The following is a 20,898-nucleotide window of genomic DNA, read 5'->3' on the forward strand; positions in this document are numbered from 1 at the left end:
CCCCAGGTCCGTGCCCCAATGGTAGTAACCCCCCCAGGTCCGTGCCCCAGTGGTAGTAACCACCCCAGGTCCGTGTCCCAGTGGTAACCCCAGGTCCGTGCCCCAGTGGTAACCCCAGGTCCGTGCCCCAGTGGTAACCCCAGGTATGCGCCCCAGTGGTAGTAACCCCAGGTCCGTGCCCCAGTGGTAACCCCAGGTATGCGCCCCAGTGGTAGTAACCCCAGGTTCGTGCCCCAGTGGTAACCCCAGGTCCGTGCCCCAGTGGTAACCCCAGGTATGCGCCCCAGTGGTAGTAACCCCAGGTCAGTGCCCCAGTGGTAACCCCAGGTCCGTGCCCCAGTGGTAACCCCAGGTCCGTGCCCCAGCGGTGGTAAGCCCAGGTCCGTGCCCCAGTGGTAGTAACCACCCCAGGCCCGGGCCCCAGTGGTAGCCCAAGGCCCGTGCCCCAGTGGTAGTAACCCCAGGTCCGTGTCCCAGTGGTAACCCCAGGTCCGTGCCCCAGTGGTAGTAACCCCCAGGTCCGTGCCCCAGAGGTAGTAACCCCAGGTCCGTGTCCCAGTGGTAACCCCAGGTCCGTGCCTCAGTGGTAGTAACCACCCCAGGTCCGTGCCTCAGTGGTAGTAACCACCCCAGGTCCGTGCCCCAGTGGTAGTAACCACCCCAGGTCCGTGCCTCAGTGGTAGTAACCACCCCAGGTCCGTGCCCCAGTGGTAGTAACCACCCCAGGTCCGTGCCCCAGTGGTAGTAACCCCCAGGTCCGTGCCCCAGTGGTAGTAACCCCCAGGTCCGTGCCCCAGTGGTAGTAACCCCCAGGTCCGTGCCCCAGTGGTAGTAACCACCCCAGGTCCGTGTCCCAGTGGTAACCCCAGGTCCGTGCCCCAGTGGTAGTAACCACCCCAGGTCCGTGCCCCAGTGGTAGTAACCCCCAGGTCCGTGCCCCAGTGGTAGTAACCCCCCCAGGTCCGTGCCCCAGTGGTAGTAACCCCCAGGTCCGTGCCCCAGGTACAAGCTATGCAACGTCAAGCCGTGCCCAGAGGGGAGCCGGGACTTCCGTGCCGTGCAGTGCTCAGAGTACGACGGGCTGCCACACGAAGGCGTGCTGTACCAGTGGCGGCCCGCTCAGGGCACGGACCCCTGCGCCCTGACCTGCCAGGCCACCCAGGGGGGCCCCGTCGTGACCCTTAACCCCAGGGTCCAGGACGGGACCCGCTGCAAACCCGACTCCCGAGACCTGTGTATCAATGGACGCTGCCAGGTGAGTAGTTCTGGGGGGGAAGGGGTTGAGGAGGGGGGAATGTGAGAGCTGGGGGAGGAGGGGAGAGGATAGAGAGGGGTAGGAGAGTTGGGGAGGGGGGGAATGTGAGAGCTGGGGGAGGAAGGGAGAGGATAGGGAGGGTTGAGGAGGGGGGAATGTGAGAGCTGGGGGAGGAGGGGAGAGGATAGAGAGGGGTAGGAGAGTTGAGGAGGGGGAGGCGAGTGTTGGGGGAGGAGGGGAGAGGATAGAGAGGGGGAGGAGAGTTGGGGAGGGGGGAGAGGATAGGGAGGGGTAGGAGAGTTGAGGAGGGGGGGAAGTGAGTGCTGCGGGAGGAGGGGAGAGGATAGGGAGGTGTAGGAGAGTTGAGGAGGGGGGGGGGGAGGTTAGAGCTGGGGGAGCTGGGGAGAGGAAAAGTAAGTGGTAGGGGAGCTGGGGAGATGTGTCAAGTGAGTGCTGGGGAGCTAGGGGAGGGGAACGCGTGTGCTAGGGGAGCTGGGGAAGGAAAATGAGTGCTAGGCATGGGGGAGGGTGAGTGTTTGGGAGGGAAAATGTCAAAAACACAGACACACACACACACACACACACACACACACACACACACACAAATACACACAGCTACAATGACATAACAAAATATCTAGCAATTAAACCTATTAAGAAACGTTATGTGAAGAATGACTTAAAACGACATGAATACAGCGGATAAATTTGATAAGAGAAAAAAAAATAACTGAATTATGAGATGGTGGACAGGAGACCAAAATCTTAATAAATTATGATAATCAGGAGAGACGTGGGCCCCCACGAATGTATAATTGCCTCGTCCCGGACGGTACAAATAGGTAATTACGCCCTTAAGACAGGAGCCAGCGATTCCCTGACAGGGAATAATGTCCAGAAGCTCCAGCGAGATAAGGAGGTAAGAAAATGGGAGGTTTGGGGTGCAAGACAAACGGGTTAATGGGATTACCAGCAAAAATGGCAGGGAAGGGGAAGGAGATGATTGGGATGGGGTTGGTCAGATGGCCTTGAGTAATGGTGAGGGAGGTTAATGAATGACTGTAACTATGGCAGTACTGGTCGTGATTAATGTTTGGGGGGAAGAATAAAAAAAATAATCGACTGACACACCCCCCCCCCCCTTTTTTCCATGGGTGGATGAACAGCTGGATTGACTGTGTACCGACTGGCAGGACCAGGATTCGAACCTATGTGTTGAGCTTTTTGTCTGCTTGATTCTAGCTTTGATTTCTCATTGGATTTTATATATATATATATATATATATATATATATATATATATATATATATATATATATATATATATATCAAGCTGGATATCGAAGCTTTATGTAAACTCTTAAGGTCTTGTTCATCCTGGATCCTGGCTTGCCGCAGTGTGGTGCACGTCCGTCCTGCAGTTTGTAAGACCATAAGCTTTTTCCCTTGTTCATCCTGGAAATTAGTCTGTACGTAGGTGTACAGTACACGTTCACCCTATGGTTTGTAATCGTAGGCTTTCTTGTTCGTCCTAGAATCCGTTGTATTTAGCCGGAGTGTTGTACATCTGTTGTACACTCTTGTTCGTCCTGGATTGTTATATTTCCGTCGTGTTGGAGACGTTCGTCCTGGAGTGTGTAATCAGTGGTAAGCTCTCGTTCGTCCTGGATTGTTATATCCCCCCGTAGTGTTGGAGCCGTTCATCCTGGAGTGTGTAATCAGGGGTACACTCTCGTTCGTCCTGGATTGTTATATTCCTCCGTAGTGTTGGAGACGTTCATCCTGGAGTGTGTAATCACTGGCACGTAATGTGTGATTCATTTGATTCACGTCACGACGCTGCTGCTCTGTGTCAAGAGGAGGGGGATCTCTCTCTCTCTCTCTCTCTCTCTCTCTCTCTCTCTCTCTCTCTCTCTCTCTCTCTCTCTCTCTCCACCGTTCGTCTGTGACGGCTGAGCCTCAAGGAGACTTGCGAGGGGTAAATCCCTAATCCCTAATCCTTCCAAGGGGAAATTCCTAATCCAGACCAGCGTTGCCACGGACAAACCCGAAAGTAAGTCAGGGTTACCAACGTGGACTCGTCCCCATGGAAACATCATTTTTTTCTACCATTATTTTTGACCATATTTTCAAGGATTAACATTCAGTAAAAACTTATAGAAATATCCCGATGGATTCGGAGTTTCTTGTTAGAATGTAGATTATTCTCGATTTATATATATATATATATATATATATATATATATATATATATATATATATATATATATTGTAATTTATATTAGACGACTTTTGCATCGTATTTGTTCGAATGGTTTCCAATTGTATTTTTTTTTCTTTGATAGTTTCACGTATATTTTGGGACGTAATCCCCCCTACTAGGTCATAGCGACGGATTTGGGTCACAGTGTGACGGTAAACTAACTCTCTCTCTCTCTCTCTCTCTCTGGCCACTCCAATTCCCTCCCTCACCCTCGCCACCATCTCTCCCCCTCCCCCCCTCACCATCGCCCACAACAGCAGCAACCACTCCTCCACCACTGGTCCTACAACAGAGAGCCAGCCTGCCCGCCGCTCTTCAGCTGTCAATCGCAAGAGAAAAATGGAAAATGTAAAGACGCGGGACTAATTTGCATATGAAGAGTCGCCATCGAGGCGGGAGGGAGGGGGGGTGGGGGGTGGTCCGGGGAAGGAGGGGGGTGGAGGGCGCCGCCGCTCGCCTCTCGCTGCCCTGTGTCGCGTAACCTCCTGTCGTTGAGACGCCCCGTACCGAGCAAGCCAGTGCACGACAACACGGCGGAGGAGGAGAAAATGGTGAGAGAGAGAGAGAGAGAGAGAAACCCGACCGCTCGTTATAGAAAACCTACCCTAAGAAAGAGAAATGATTCCAGCAGAGTGAAACCACGCTGTCTCTTTCATCGAAACCACAGAAAACCCTACCTTGATCCCAAGACCATTTAGAAACCACTATACAGGTGTCATGATGATAAACCAGTCATGAGACCCTTATTGAAACCTAGGCTAAAGAAAAGGACCCGTTCTCAATATGTAACCACCGTAAAAAACCGCGTCTTTTTATAAAGTAGCTCCCCAGTACATTCCCCAGAGAAATTAGATCGTATAAAACGCCCCACCCCCAGAGAGAGAGGGAGGGAGGGAGGAGTTTTAGCCCAGCAGCCAACACACTGAAAAAAAAAATCCCTACACACACACACACACACACACACACACACACACCCGACGTAGGAGAAACCTATCAATTAAAACCGAAGAAGAGAACTGTCAGAAACCAGCCACCCCCTCACAACGACCAGACCCACCTGACGCTGCAGCGATTGGCGTGAGTGGGTCGCAAAAGGACGCGCGTGTGTTTGTAAACAAAGAGGCTAGGAGGCGCGCCCTTTTAAATTACGTTCCTTTAACGCTGTGTTGTCAGTCGCGCTGTTCTTTTAAGCCGCCGTTGAGGGAGATGAACTATTATTCTGTCTCTCTGTTTAAGTTGTGATAAGGCCAGACCACCTTCGCTTGGCACGTGGGTCTGTGTGGTCTCTCTCTCTCTCTCTCTCTCTCTCTCTCTCTCTCTCTCTCTCTCTCTCTCTCTCTCTCTCTCTCTCTCTCTCTCTGGATCTTCATCCCTGCTTTTCGTGTATCGTATTTCCATACTACCGTGAGCGTCGCTCTCCTCCGAGAAGGCACAAGTGTATGATGTTCGCTTCTTGGACTGGTTTAGCCCGCGCTACCTCGACAGCTGTGGGTAGAGCGGATCACACCTGTTTCAGAATCCTCTCTCGTTGTGTGTTCGGAGTATTGACAGCGAGTTATTTCCAACAACACCCCTGAGTTACGTTACCACGAAGCCCCCCCCGTCATCATCTGCCAAGGTGCACAGATATCCTCAAAGGAGAGTAGCAGTTTCGGAGACGGTTCGTTGAGTGTGTGTGTGTGTGTGTGTGTGTGTGTGTGTCTAGCCCGTGACGCCATTAGCCGGTCGCTCTGGCGTCGAAGTGGGCCAATTGGTACACTAACCGTGGTGGTCCCCTTTTGTGAAGGAATGACGCAGCGCAGCGCCTCTCCCCCACCTCGAAAGACTCTATGGAAATGAGGGAGAGATTGCAAACGAGTGTGCACGCCATTCTGTTGCTCCTCGCAAGGGTAAGTGGAAGCTTTCGAAGCCAGGTTTACAATGAAGCCGAGGTCAGCCTTATCTATCGTAATTGCTGGTCGTAGTGCAGTGTGTGTGTGTGTGTGTGTGTGTGTGTTGCATGCCATCCGAGTTTAAGGCTTAAGATTGAAGAGTTCTGTTGGTGGGGGGTTTACAGTGTTGCGTCTGGCTGTCAGAAACAAGTGTATATGTGACATTCATCACCCACGCATTTGTGTGTCTGCTCGTGTATACAAGGACGTGAAAGCACTTCAAAACTTATTACCATCGTAAGGGAACCCCTGTGGACGTAATGAGTTAATCACATTCGGGAGCGCGTTACCACATCAACGTGTGGAAATCAAGATTGTTTTTCATGTACCCTAAACCAGGACTGTTGGTTAGGGTGAAAATAGCGACAGTCCCCCGTCAGTAGAGGTGAGAGAAAGGGTTTCAGTTGCCTCGCCATAGTAACAGATGTTCTCCCAGGTACGACCTGAAACCTGGGCACAGTCGTAGACGGTAACGAATGGTCATCAGTGTTGATGGATATCGTGTGATTCGTGAGGATATAAGCATCAACATGTCATATCTTCTCAGCGTTTTAGAAACCTCTGGATGTTTTCTGATGGTTTCTAAACCGCTGAACGTTTAGAAACCGTAAGATACCACCCCCTCTTTTTAGAAACCTCAGGATATTTTCTGATGCTTTCTAAACTACTGAACGTTTAGAAACCGTAAGATACCCCCCACTTTCCTTTCGGTGGGTAAAGCAGCCCTTTGAAACTGTCGTAGAAACCGTAGAAACCCCAGGGTAGTCAGAGGATTAGAGAACCATTAAGTCGGCTCCAGACATGTAGCAGAAGAAGGTGGACGGCGGACCGGGAGCAGACACGGGTCTTGGCTTGCTACCAAGGTCCTCCCTCCCTCCTCCCTCACGCTCCAGAACCCGCGTCTCCACAACCCCCTGAAATAATCCGATGGCCTTCTAGCCTCCTCCGGCCGGAGGCGAGGACCTCCTGCCCCTCACCACCTACCCCAAGACCCCCCCCCCCCTTGGTTCTACGGTGGGAGGAGGAGCCCCAGGACAGGGGAAGGCCTCCTCGTGGGACACCTCACGCCGGCGATGCTCGTGTCCCTCCTTCAGGCAAGTCTTCCGGTATTGATGCTTGGCTGATACTGAGCCACACGTCAAGGTCCGTTGGTCCTTGTAGCTCTCTCTCTCTCTCTCTCTCTCTCTCTCTCTCTCTCTCTCTCTCTCTCTCTCTCTCTCTCTCTCTCTCTCTCTCTCTCTCAGCATCCAAGAACCTTGGGAAGAAGGCGCTGTCGGCTGGGGGTTTCGGAAGGGCGTGAGTGATGTTCAGAAATCTTGTACTCGTGATTAAAAAAAAAGAGGGTGTGTGTGTGTGTGTGTGTGTGTGTGTGGGGTGGGGGATGGGGGGTTCAGGTCACGGGAAGTTTTGAGATTTTTTTTGGGGGGGGGGAGGGAGAGAAAATTTTGCTCTGGTGAGAAAGATCATTTCCTCTGACGTAAGTTGAATGTGATGGTATCATTAACCCACCGTCGGATTCACTGTTGCAGTCGGCCCATACCCAACTCAGGTGCTCATCCTTCCCTTGAGGCTGGTCGATGAATAGGGAACTGGTTTAGGTTGGGGTATCTTGGATGTGGGCAGACTTACTTCATCTAGGATTCGAACCCTAATGGAACCGCTAGTGATTCATAGAACACCGCTTGCCACTATACCACGGAGGCGTCGAAATATTACTACGTTACTTGACCTTGCTGATTTAAAGAACACATTCCCAGTTTGGATTTATATGTAATGCTCAAATTGTATCATTATATTTCCAGGAGTTTACTACAAGATTTCCTGGAGTCAAAATGCAATGAAATCGGAAGTATATAAGAAACTGTTCCCCTGGCATCAGAAAGCATTAGAGACACTGAAAATACAGATGCACTGTTTCCGAAACATATTTAAGGTAATCTTGTATTTTTCACTAATTTTTTCGCGTCTCACAAGGGTTACACATCAGCTCTGTTATGTCTTCCTGGCATACGTAATTTGAAAACTAAATTAGAGCACTTAAAATACACTGAAAATGTCGCTCATTATATTGGATCATTCAATAAAGAAACTTTTGGACATTTGCGGAAGTCCCCCATGTAAGTCAGGAACCTTCAAAGAAAACTGGTCGGCGTCGAAAACGGAACAAGTCTGAGCAGGAGGTAAAAATGACGACGAATAATTCAATGCCTCTCTCTTAGTTCTCCTGAGGAACGTGACAGATCCTTCTGAATGAGAGTCATATATCAAGGGGTGATAACAGTTGAGGAAGAAATAGCAATGGGTAATGGTAAAGTGGGTTAAAAGAAAACTTACAAGTCATTTGGGCTCATGTTCAAGTAGATATATTTCATTTTAGTCCGTAATATACTGTGATTATTATGAATAATGCATTGTGTTTGTTTTATCTATTTTTTTTTATACACTTACATACATCGACTCTCATCTTCGTGAATTGTGAGCTTAGAAATCATTGCCAGTTTTTCTCATAAACGAATACAAAGTTTGAGATAATACTATCAAAATATGCTGAAAGACGGTGTTACAATACTAGTACTTATTATATCAATTTCCTGAACTAATTTCTTGATTTCCGTATATATATTTTTTTGTTGTGTCAAACGCGGGAATAGAACCAACGGATCAGTCGAAGGATTCCGCGTCGTCGTTGTAAACAGACAAAAGTGGCGGAACATTTTGGAAGGAAGTGTCGATTTTCCAACTTTATTTGTGACTATAAAACGGCGAAGGATGAACAGGTGTGCCAAAAAAATTGTGTTTGCCTGCGTTCATGGGTGGCGGGAAGTGAAATTCAAAAGATATTACAAACTACAACCAGTTTGGTAGAGGTTCATCCCCAGCGAGACTCCTTCCTCTTCGGCTGCGTTGCGTGAGTAGCATATGTGATGCCTTATTATCACCAGTGGTTCCTATATACTCAGTAAAGCATTCTTTGGAATGGCATGTGTGTCCGTACGAGGAAGTGCCACGGAAGGCTTGGCGAAATTGCATATACCGCCACGCAGCTTTGAGTTATCTATCTGGTATCCATGTAAACAAATGAGATGTGGTTTTGATTGTGTTGATATTTACAAGTTTGCGCTGAATGAGTGTAAAGAATATGTCTTATGGAATTTGACACAGTTGTTAATGCACATTTATTAATATTGAATGATTTTATGTTTTATTTTAAGAAAATTTGCACAAACGAGTTTAAATCTTGGTATTGAAACTGACGAACATTTTTATCTCGGAGACGAACTCTATTGCACGATAGGCCTGGAGATTGACGCATCTTCATGAAAAACAGGCGACAGTTTAGAAAATTGACTCAAAAGTCCTTATGTGACTCCGTCTCAAATAACACGGAGCAGCATCTGGGATGCACGATGATTGGTCGAGAGCGCCATCACTTGGATGCTGATGGGACGAAGCTAGAAGTGTACATTGTGCTGATTAAATGAGGACCACGTTCTCTTTATTGCTGATTTGACAACGTCACAAGGACCTGAATTCCGATTTAGAAGCATCTAAACGCTGGCCGAGAAATGTAGTCTTCCCGATGCTGATTGGACGAGGTTGGAAGCATATTGATGCTGATTGGACGAGGACACGATTACTCAGAGGCCCGTGCTAGTTCTTACAGTTTGCCGCGTTGAGCTTCGTGGGTGGAGTCCGACAGAACTGTAGAACTGTGACGATGAGTGTTATACGTCAAGTCTGTGTTTATAATGCGAGGAGGATGGATTATTCCCCGAACGCTTACGTGAAGATGTACCTCGTAAGTGTTCGTGTTCGTGTTGTATGAGGTGGATTTGCTTTGGTGGAGTGATGTTGAGACATGGCTAGGCAAGGTTACGTTGTTTATAGTGCTCGTTGTGGTTAGTTTGGTGCGTATGTTATTTTAGGGATGGAAGCGGGGACCAGTGAGTATAGGCCCTTGTGGTGTGAAGAAGGGGTTTATTGTTTCCGTTTTTCGTTGATGGTTCGTTATGGAGTAGTTCGAATAGATATTTAGTGCTGTTGTAGAGAACATAGCACCGATCATGTAAGGTGTTCTAAAGGAAAATGTTTATACATAGGGTAAGGCTTCCTGTACGTGCCGAGATGCAGGGATATTTAAAAGTAGACAAAAGCATAGTAACATTGTCCTTAATGGAGGAATCATTGTTTTAAAAAACATGGGTGCACGTATTGTGTATCGGTATTTTAGTTTTATGTTTCTTATGGTTATCTGAATACTGCCGTATAGGAATGAAGGTTTGGATATTTATCAGGGATCGGCTGAAAGAGAGAGAGAGAGAGAGAGAGGCTTTTAAGCCATCATTTCCCGGAACGGTCGACATCCGCTGAAATCCTCTTATTTATGTTTTCCTGAACGCAGCTAATTATCTTGCTTTTGCCCGATGGTGGAAGCTGGTAAGGCAGAGTTATATGGATTTGTCCTAGATTTTATTTCCACCGCGTAAGTAATGAGGAAAATAAATTATTTCACCCACTCGAGCTGTGTTATTGTTGTGGGGGTTAACTCAATACATCATTCAACTCAGCGAATCGCATAGCTTCAAACAGTTGAGTCATCGTAACGTCAGTGCAAAATACTCCGCTCAGAGCATTTACCATGGTAATAACGTCATGCGTGTAAACCAATCAGAGCTTTTCAAAAGTGTGACCTCACCGAAACCAGCAAGTCAGAGATGCCCATCTAAGATACGTTTCTCTAGCTGATTGAAATGCAGGATGTTATGACGTAATGGTAAATGATGATACATAAGTTTCTGTGATTTAGATCGCCATCAAGTTACATAATTCATGTATGAAAGGAATATCTTAGCAAAGAAATTAGGTAATAGTGTCTTCTTACTCTTGAGAAACCGGGAAAAATAGTATTTCAGTTTAGAAATAGGGTATTAGTATATTGTGAGTGTTGAGAAATAAGAAAATCATTTAATTGTCTTTAGAAAGAGCTTAATACTATCTTTTTATTTTAGAAATTGTAGAAAGGGCTTAATACTGTCATTTTATTGTCTTTGAGAAGCTGATTAATATCTTTATTGTCTTGTGAAATAGATTAATATCGTTGTAATGTCTTGATAAACAGTAATATTATCTTTTTATTGTCTTGAGAATCAGAGTATTGTCACTTTAGCCCTGAGAAACGAGGTAATATTATCTGTTTAGCATCATAAGAAGTAGGATGGTAGTAACTTTATCTTGCTTTTGTGTACAGAAAGTTGGATGTGACCTGCGTCTTGGGTCTGAGGCTGTGGTGGACCAGTGTGGTGTGTGTGGTGGAGACGGCACGACATGCAACAAACCCTCTTACTACTGGGACAAACGGGCCAACGGGCCTTGCTCAGCCAGCTGCGGCGGAGGTGAGTTCCCCCTGCCCTCACCTGACGTAGGACATGGTAGCTCCTCTCCCTTGATGTGGGGGGAGGTGTCTCTGCTTTCATGTAATGTGAGGGGGATTTTTTTTTTTTTTTTCATGACGAAAGAGGAGGTGTTCCTGCCTTCATTTGAAGAGGGGATATTCTTTCCTTCAACTGACACGGTTCTTGCCTTCACTTGATAGGAGGGAGGGAGGGGCAGGGTTTTTCCTTACTTCATTCGACGGGAGATGCAGCAATCTTCGCGTGACGGAGAGCTAGCTGTCCCTTCCTCCACCTGGCAGCTGTGGTTTTCCCAATGGAAGATTTCTGTCTTATTTTGAGCTGGGGTTGGTTGTCATGACTGATGAGATCATACCTCCCTAAAGTTCCCTTTAAAACGTTGAGTATACTTATGGGTTTTCCTGACAGTCCTTTTTACAACTCACCGCATGGGTACTGACCCCACCCATTCTCAACCCCATGTGGATTATTGTTTACACTGACATTTGTTCAGACATTGTGCTGGTATTCCATTCACTGCCCAAGCATTGACCCGTCTGTATTGGCGTGTCCTTACACTAACCTGTCTACTGGCACTGTCTGGGCACAGATCCTGTAGTATTGTCACTGTCCTGACACTAACCTGTCTACTGGCACTGTCTGGGTACAGATCCTGTAGTATTGTCATCTGTCCTTACACTAACCTGTCTGCTGGCACTGTCTGGGTACAGATCCTGTAGTATTGTCATTGTCCTTACTCTAACCTGTCTACCAGCAGTGTCTTTTCACTGTCCTTACACTAACCTGTGTACCAGCAGTGTATTGTCACTGTCCTTACACCAACCTGTCTACTGGCACTGTCTGGGTACAGATCCTGTAGTATTGTCACAGTCCTCACACTAACCTGTCTACCAGCAGTGTCTTGTCACTGTCCTTACACCAACCTGTCTACCAGCAGTGTCTAGGCACTGCCTACCTTATTATTGTCATTATATCTAACTTGTGTCATCAGTTTCAGAACGCTTTATGTCTTATTTTTCTGTGTGAATTTGACGTGACTGTGTGAAGTCTATATTTTTTTGTACTTTCATTAAATATGATATTCATTCCTCTGGCTAGACCACTATAGCCTCTTTGATAATTTTTGCTAATTCGCTTAATTGTTCCATCGTGCATTAAGATTCTAGATCTGCTTTTGTATATGACATTCTGTTGATGTTTTTCAAGATGTCCTCAGGTATCAAATTTCAGTATTCATTGATGTTGGAGATTTTAACTTGATGTATCTTTGTGTTAGTTGTGTGTCCATGTTTTTTTAACATTTTATATGATTCACATTTTAACATGTATGTCTCCCTCCCATAGTATGGACAGTCTCGCATCTCCTACTTCTTTTTGTTATTATTATTATTAACGTACGTCTTGTTCTGGGCATTTCCCGCCGTCGGTGTACGCAGGTTACCAGATGCTGTCTGCTGTGTGCGTCGAGAGGTCGTCCGGTCGTCGCTCCGCCGAAGGGCTCTGCGACCACACCGCCAGGCCCATACCCGTCATACTGAATTGCAACGACCACGCCTGCCCCACCAGGTGAGTCACAGTTGCAACGACCACGCCTGCCCCACCAGGTGAGGCACAATGGCATCGACCACGCCTGCCCCACCAGGTGAGTCACAGTTGCAACGATCACGCCTGCCCCACCAGGTGAGTCACAGTTGCAACGACCACGCCTGCCCCACCAGGTGAGTCACGACCCCTCCTGGTGGAGAGGGAGGGAGGGAGGTCACATTGAAGTGAGGGATTAGGGAGGGGACTGAAAAACAAAGAGAGAGGGTGAATGATAGAGATGGAAGGCGTGTTGAGAGCGAAGCAGAGGAAGATGGTAAGGTGGGTTGGAAGTGGGTTAATGAAGATGGGAAGAGGTGAGATTCAGCCAGAAGAATGAGTTTTTTTTTTTTTTTTTTAATGGTTATTTGAGTATGGGACATGTCGGTCCCCCACAGCCATGTAACCCCGGTCGACGGGGAAATTATCGGAACGACCCGATCTTCAAGTCCCGTGCTTGACATCTAGCCATCTGACCTCTGACCTTTGGGGACTAGTTCCCCGATCGTAGCCGGAAGACTCGTCCCCTAACACCGTAGGTCAGAGGTCAGCCGCACACCGTTGCAAACGAGTGATTGCCTGGGTTTGATTGTAAGTGGGTCAGTTTTGTGAGTTGTGATTAGGTCGTCTTAATGCAGTGGAGAACAGTGGGAGTGAATTTGTTCCACTTGTAGAGATGCCTTTGGTGTACTTTTGACTCTCTTTATCATCCACATGGGATGGGTGAAGCTCACACGGTAAAGATACGTTCTATGTGTGTAGATATGGTTGAACTTACCAGCCTGATCCAGAGGGCACGTCTACAGTAATGATTTTTGAGTAGAATTCTGACTGGTGAGGAACACCTTCTCCCGCCTCTCACTCCCTGATGCCCGTGAGTCTACCAGCATGGGAGTACTCACTCCCATGAGTCCTTGGATTCTAATTTTCATGAATGCTTTGCATCCCAATTCTTTTCCCATGTAACGAATGTAACTTTTAAGAAATTGTATGGTGTTTACGAGGATAAATCGTGGCTGTCGATGGAGGAAAATGTGTATGGAGTGATATCCCACAATTGCCGCTCACAGATATAGCCAGTATCTTGATATACAAAGAAGACAGCCATCTTTATCTAGAAGTCCCATATGACTGGGCCATATCCTTAGGTCGGGACCCTAAGGGCAGAAATCCTATATAGGTTGGTGCTGAGTGAGCAGGAGCTGATCCCGTGTGAGTCCGGTATTCGTAAACAGGGGTGTTTGTGGCAGAAGGGTACAAGCTGTAGGAACAGGGAGAAATGGATAAGACTACCCTGAAAGGTTTCCCTTCTTAGAAAATGGCCGGTGCAAAGGGATAGAGAATGGATATCGGGTACAGGACGGGTGTGTTAAAATGTAAAAGGGAAGGATGTTTAATGGATCCAGTTAAAGGAACTGGAAGCAGCAAAGAGCCATTAGAAGGAAAGATAAATTTTTGGTTTTTAAATTTTTTTCCACTTCAAGCAACATTAAGAGCCAACATAATTCACCGAATTTCCTCTCGGGGTCTTCGCCAAGACTTGGCGCCATGGGATTTCTTGCTTTCTGTCAGCACTCGAAGGAGGAAAAAAGAAAAAAAAAGAATCCGTGAATTATATTCTGAAACAGTTTAAATGGCCTGACCTCGTAAAGGTAATTAATGGGCGCCTCTTGTGTGTGACGTATATTCGAACGGTTATTTCATGTGTAATTTGAGTGCATCTAAGGTCACTTGATGCGGTGAGTGTATACTGGTGCGAATCACGATTCAGCAAGTGTCAGTGAGAACCAACAGGTTTGACTGGTGTGAACGAGACAGTCGTGTGATTCGACCAGTGTTCACGAGAATCTCCTAATTCGACCAGTGTGATAACCTGGTTAGGTAATTTAATGGAGAAAATCATCACTTGATTCGAAGAACATTAGATATTAGAGGAAAGTTGCCAGATTCAGTCTGTTTATAAAAAGGTACACAACAGCGGATCCAGACATGGCTGGCGCCCTTAAAAATGCAGGGTTATAAAGTAATAAGAGTAAAATCTATCCATCTATTTACATATCTGCATTTATAGATAGATGGGTAGATATTATGCTATAACCCAGGCCCTTGCAGCTTCAAGACTGCGCTACAGTCAGTAGCGGGTGGAAAGGACATACAACAGACCTGATGGACTTTGACCGAGGTCATCTGCTGCAGGACAGTACATGGGAAGGACATAACGAGTGGACCACACGGGTCTGTGACCAGGTTATCTGCTGCAGGACAGTACATGGGAAGGACATAACGAGTGGACCACACGGGTCTGTGACCAGGTTATCTGCTGCAGGACAGTACATGGGAAGGACATAACGAGTAGACCACACGGGTCTGTGACCAGGTTATCTGCTGCAGGATAGTCATAGCATCATATATCCCAGCTCCCCACGGATGGTGACCGGATAGTTGACCCGAAGGCTCTCGATGGAGACCATCAGGAGGCTAGATTTCGAAGCCGTCTTTGAGGGTCTTCTGGTGTCGGACGTGGAGAGTCACCCATGGCAAGATGCCTATTCCGTCGGTGGCGTCTCCTTCGGCACCAACCTCCTTCCTCCAGCAAGACAGCGCCCAAGACTCTTACTCTTATCAGTATCGGACGGCTCCTTTTTCGTCGAGAACCCTCTGCTTAGCCTGGGGAAACGTGGGCCTTATACGTCATCGGTCTTGGGGGCCACACTCCCCCCCCCACACACACACCCTACCTCGTCGAAGGCCATAAGGAAATGAAACCCTGCGATAAGGCGTCGCCACGTTCGAATTATAGCACAGTCGTGTGAGAGAAGATGGGATGGTAGGGTAGGTAGGAGGCTTGTTGATTGAGAAGCATTTGGTGTGATTCGTTATATACATATATATTTTTTTTATTTTCATACATATTTGCCATTTCCCGCGTTAGCGAGGTAGCTTTAAGAACAGAGGACTGAGCCTTAGAGGGAATATCCTCACTTGCCCCCTTCTCTGTATATATATGTATATATATATGTAGATGATGAGGTCTTGATGTTGATGGTTATACTGGGATCCTGGTGGATGTTGAGGAAGGGGGGTTGCGTCTTGTCGAAGAAGGAGGGTGAAAGATGGAAGGGAGTGAAGTGCGACTGCACGGGAAAAAAAAAGAAACGGAATGAAGCTGCTGTGTTGAAACGAGTGTGGCGTCGGGAGTGAATCATTCCGGATACGGCAAAAGTGATTCAGTTTGACTTGAGGAAAGAATATCTTGGCTTCAAGGGGGAAAGTAAGAGATTGACTTGGAGAGGGGAATGAAAAAGTGGCACCTGAGGTGAATAAGAATTTGGCCCCAGAAATTGATACGTTTTGTCTTCGAGACTGAATAAGAGGTTACACGGGGAATAACTACGGACTGAGAAAAGGAACCAGAGCCTTGAGAAAGGAACGAGAGACTTCAGAAGGGAACCAGAGCCTTGAGGAAGGAACGAGAGACTTCAGAAGGGAACCGGAGGCTTGAGAAAGGAACGAGAGACTTCAGAGGGGAACCAGAGCCTTGAGAAAGGAGCCAAAGGTTTCAGAAAGGAACCAGGGGCTTCAGAACTAACAGGAGTCCGGCTTTATGAGTCAACAGCACTGGTGTCTTCATATGAGTCCACCCCCCATTCAAAGATCCGTGAAGAATGTAATACCAGCGGCGATGAGAGAAGTTTTCATTGTTGTTTTTTCCGTGGGAGATGACGTTCTTCTCTATGTGAGGGAAGGTGAGGGCGAGCGAGAGAGGGGAGGAGAGTGGAGAGCAGTATGAACGAGTGAGAGGGGAAGGTGGCGGTAAGGGAGGGAGTGTGAGGGTAATTTCCGGGTGGCGGCGGTGGTGGTTGACGGCAGAATTGACCACTTGGTCCGGTTATCTGAGCTCGTAAACAAGCCTGCGACGTAGGGGTAGCAATGTTGCGACCCTCCAACACCCGGCTCCCCATCATTCCCCACCACTCGGTGTGAGCCGACGGCACGACTCAAGCTCCCCACAGTGGTGCGAGCTGAGGACACGACACAAGCTCCCCACAATGGGTGTGAGCTGACGGCACGACACAATCTCCCCACAATGGTGTGAGCTGACGGCACGACACAAGCTCCCCACAATGGGTGTGAGCTGAGGACACGACACAATCTCCCCACAATGGTGTGAGCTGACGGCACGACACAATCTCCCCACAATGGGTGTGAGCTGACGGCACGACACAAGCTCCCCACAATGGGTGTGAGCTGACGGCACGACACAAGCTCCCCACAATGGGTGTGAGCTGACGACCCTGGGGCCGCCGTGGTGCAGTGGACCAGCGGTCGAGTCTAGAACCATCCCCAGTCATCAGACCCCCACAATGCTGTGTGGAACTTTCCTGTGCCCTTTGAAGAGGTAAAGTTCCTGATGACGCCAGACGACAGGGCTGTGACGTAATGGTACCTGGGACTCTAGGCGTGGTATCTGGGACTCTAGGCGTGGTATCTGGGACTCTGGGCGTGGCACCCTAGTCATCGTACACGGGACTGTTCTTGGCATCTAGGATTTTTCATGGTACCTAGAACTCTTAAGTCATGGTACTTAGGGCCCTGTGCCTCTAGACTTGTCTAGATCATGTTCCAGTCCCCTTCTACGACCTCTGAAGGTCATATTCCAGACCCGTTAGACCCCTCTAGATCATGTTCCAGACCTGCTCTGTGTCCCCATCCATGTCCTTGACCTGTGTCCCCGTCCATGTCCTTGATCTGTGTCCCCATCCATGTCCTTGACCTGTGTCCCCACCCATGTCCTTGACCTGTGTCCCCACCCATGTCCTTGACTTGTGTCCCCACCCATGTCCTTGACCTGCGTCCCCACCCATGTCCTTGACCTGTGTTCCCACCCATGTCCTTGACTTGTGTCCCCCTCATGTCCTTGACCTGTGTCCCCACCCATGTCCTTGACCTTGTGTCCCCACCCATGTCCTTGACCTGTGTCCCCACCCATGTCCTTGACTTGTGTCCCCACCCATGTCCTTGACCTGTGTCCCCACCCATGTCCTTGACTTGTGTCCCCACCCATGTCCTGCCCTGTCCCTACCCATGTCCCTACCCTAGATCACGTCCCTGCCACTTTTCCCTCCTAGATCATATTTCCCCCTCATTCCTTCCTCATGTTTCCTTCCAGATCAGGTTTCCGGACATTATCCTTCCCGGGATTACGTTTCTGCCACATTCTCCTTTTTAGATGGAAGTCAGTACCCCATTTTCTCCCCCGGGTAGATTATTTGTGGCTAATGTCCTTGGGCAGGCCATTGGGTCTGGCTCCCCATACCTCATTTCTTTATAACCTTATCTGACTCTTACTAGCTTTTCCTGTCATCCTCATTATCAATAACACTCCATGTTGTCGAAGGGATGAGAGAGAGAGAGAGAGAGAGAGAGAGAGAGAGAGAGAGAGAGAGAGAGAGAGCATTGAAAATACTTGTATCTCGCATTATCAACATGGCAACTTTTGATTATTCATTTCATAACCACTATCACCAGTATTGCATCACTTCCTTTTTACAACCATATTAGTTATTCATTTGGCTTTGTCAACAAAATGACGATAAATCTCTGTTAATGGTCCTGAAGTATTATTTTTTCACTTCATGTACCATGTTTCACCTTACGGCGCGTTGTCCCTACTATACCACACTGCTACAATTTGTTTTATCCCTTGCGCGCCTCGCACCCTCTTGCATGTTCAGGCCACGAACCCCCTCTGTTACTGCGTGTTCATGTTACCACTAGACCACGGCAGCACTTTATTGAATGAATGTTGAAATAGAACGCTTTTGGGTAAAGTTTTTAAAGAGTCTTCAACATAGAATCCTTCTTTCTGGTGGTGTTAAGTGCTTGGAAAACTTTTAAATACTTTCCGGGGTTTCAGGTTTGTGGGTTTTCTTGTCGTATTTTTGAAAGCGGGAGGTGAATGAGGCAGTGAAGGAAGAGAATGAATGTGAAGAAGGAGGAGGGTGGGTTACAGCGATAGAGTTGTGACGGTGTGAAGTTGTGGAGGGAAGTTTAATGAGATGGAAAAGATATAGTCCAGAGTTTTTGCGTGTAGACGAGGGGAAATAAGCTGCACCAGCGATTACGTATCGTATGATAAATTCGCTGTTGGGTAAGTGGGTAACACCTTAACTTACGTTACCCCTTCCTACACGGAGTGGCATAGAAAACGGGGAAAATTGTAAAAGTGTGAAACAGGGAGGTATATGTTTTGTGCTGTGGGAGAGAAAAGTGAGGCACGGAAGCTGTAAATGAGATTTTCACTTACAAGTTTGGGGAAAATGGGACCTAGTGCCAACGCTGGGGTCTGCCCTATCCCAGCCTCGTCGTAGTCTCGTGTTTACGACGGTACGACCCTTGAGCGCGACGGTACGACCCTTGATCACGACGGCACGACCCTTGAGCACGACGGTACGACCCTTGAGCACGACGGCACAACCCTTGATTTCGACAGTACGACCTTGAACGCGACGGTACGACCCTTGAACGCAACGGTACGACCCTTGCGTAAGATGGCCTTGCTGAACTTTGAGGGACAGGACCATCATATCCTGGGGGTCGTACCGTCGTGCTCCAGGGATTAAGGGGGAAGGGGATCACCCCCCCACCAACACGTGTGTGGGGGAAAGTTACCCACCACTTTCTTTCTTCTAGTGGTAATCCGGGGGATATATTCAGATTTCAGCTGGATTTAACAGGGGATTTGGCAAGACCTTCATATTAGGTGGGAATACAGTGCAGGTGTTTAGCAAGAGTTCATGCAGATTGTGTGGGATTTAAGTGTTTGGTTTTTTCAGGTTAATTTTGAGGATCTGTTACATTCGTACGAGGATTTGGGGATTTTGAAGGTTAATTGGATTTTATATCTGTTGATAGCCTTATGTTCGGGGTTAGGATTTAGGATTTACGTGAGTGAAGCAGGATTTCAAGAAGATCAAATCTCATTTGATTGGCGATTCATCGGATCGGGGAAACCTGAAAATTTTATTGAATTAAAAAGAAAATAAAATTATATTGCTTATTTACCGGGATTTTATTTTTGTGATTTTTTCGGGACTTAATAAGTAATTAAGGATATTGTGGGTAATATAGATGATATACCTCAGTTAATAGTTTGTATTGCAATGGGAGACTATGCAGATTTTTATTTCAAGGATTGATAATATGACTATATGCAGCTTTCATTATTGCAATTATTTATTGGTATTAGTTGTAATGGTATAGTTTTTATATTGTTTGATTTAGCTGATACAATTGATGTTATCAAGCATATACTGCAGCTGGTGTTCACATTACAGCACCACCTGTGCAGCTGGTGTTCACATTACAGCACCACCTGTGCAGCTGGTGTCCACATTGTAGCACCACCTGTGCAGCTGGTGTTCACATTACAGCACCACCTGTGCAGCTGGTGTTCACATTACAGCACCACCTGTGCAGCTGGTGTCCACATTATAGCACCACCTGTGCAGCTGGTGTCCACATTGTAGCACCACCTGTGCAGCTGGTGTTCACATTACAGCACCACCTGTGCAGCTGGTGTCCACTACCACCACCCTCACAGCTGGTGCCCTCTAAACCACCACCACTCTCACACCTGGTGCCCTCCAAACCATCACCACACCTCACAGCTGGTGTTCCGCTGACCACCACTACCATCTATCTCCCTCACAGCTGGCAGACGGGAGACTGGGGCGCCTGCTCTGTCTCCTGCGGCCAAGGGTACCAGCTGCGGGAGGTGTATTGCTCGGAGCCGCGCAACACGACGTGGGTGCGCGTAGCCGACCACTACTGCGCGACCCCGCGCCCGCGGCACCGCCAGCCGTGCAACGAGCAGGACTGCTTCCGCTGGTACGACGGTATCTGGTCACAGGTGAGGAGGCGGGTTCGAAAATCCGCCCTTTTTTTATTTACTCGTTTCTCGTGGTCTATTGAATATATTTATATCTACTTTTTTCTTAAGATATTGGAGTAGATTGATGATGAGACACGTCCGTTTCTGTCGCCCCGGCCAGTGCTCGGTGACGTGCGGCGACGGGGTGCAGACCCGCGTGGTCCTGTGCCGCGACGTGAGCGGCCGCTCCTCCCGCCTGTGCAACGACGACCAGCGGCCGCCCGACACCCGCTCCTGCCGCACGGGGGCGCCCTGCCCCCTTCCCGCCACCCTGGCACACCCCAGGCACCAGCCCTTCACGCGTGAGTCGTCCCCCAACCCCTTACACTTTGCACTTTTGAGTATTTTAAGTATTTTTAAGTATACAGTGTAGACTCTTTTTAAGCCGAGCGTCTTATGTAGCATTTGAATCGTTGAATTACGAATGCTGTAGGGAAATGCTGTTCTGTATATTGACTGCATAACGTAAGAAGGAATGATGCGACCCCTAGGGTATAATGGGGTCAGGTTTGTTTTGACGTGCAG

At 47.9% G+C, this 20,898-nt stretch overlaps 1 protein-coding gene across 12 annotated transcripts in view; it reads left to right on the forward strand.

The window, feature by feature from the left end:
* Positions 1–20,898, forward strand: part of nolo (no long nerve cord) — a 372,128-nt gene that overhangs the window by 269,708 nt on the left and 81,522 nt on the right. For 9 of the 12 annotated variants that reach the window (XM_071690856.1, XM_071690859.1, XM_071690862.1 and 6 more), the window contains exons 5-9: positions 1,003–1,255; positions 10,697–10,841; positions 12,296–12,425; positions 20,154–20,352; positions 20,495–20,675. In XM_071690856.1, coding sequence (XP_071546957.1) covers positions 1,003–1,255; positions 10,697–10,841; positions 12,296–12,425; positions 20,154–20,352; positions 20,495–20,675 — 908 coding nt within the window. Of the gene's footprint in view, positions 1–1,002; positions 1,256–8,149; positions 8,357–10,696; positions 10,842–12,295; positions 12,426–12,469; positions 12,578–20,153; positions 20,353–20,494; positions 20,676–20,898 lie in introns of those variants that run through there. The other 3 variants (XM_071690865.1, XM_071690863.1, XM_071690866.1) reach the window with 3 other exon arrangements.

Source organism: Panulirus ornatus, chromosome 49 (genome assembly GCF_036320965.1).
Source record: "Panulirus ornatus isolate Po-2019 chromosome 49, ASM3632096v1, whole genome shotgun sequence".
NCBI classification, from domain to species: Eukaryota; Metazoa; Arthropoda; class Malacostraca; order Decapoda; family Palinuridae; genus Panulirus; species Panulirus ornatus.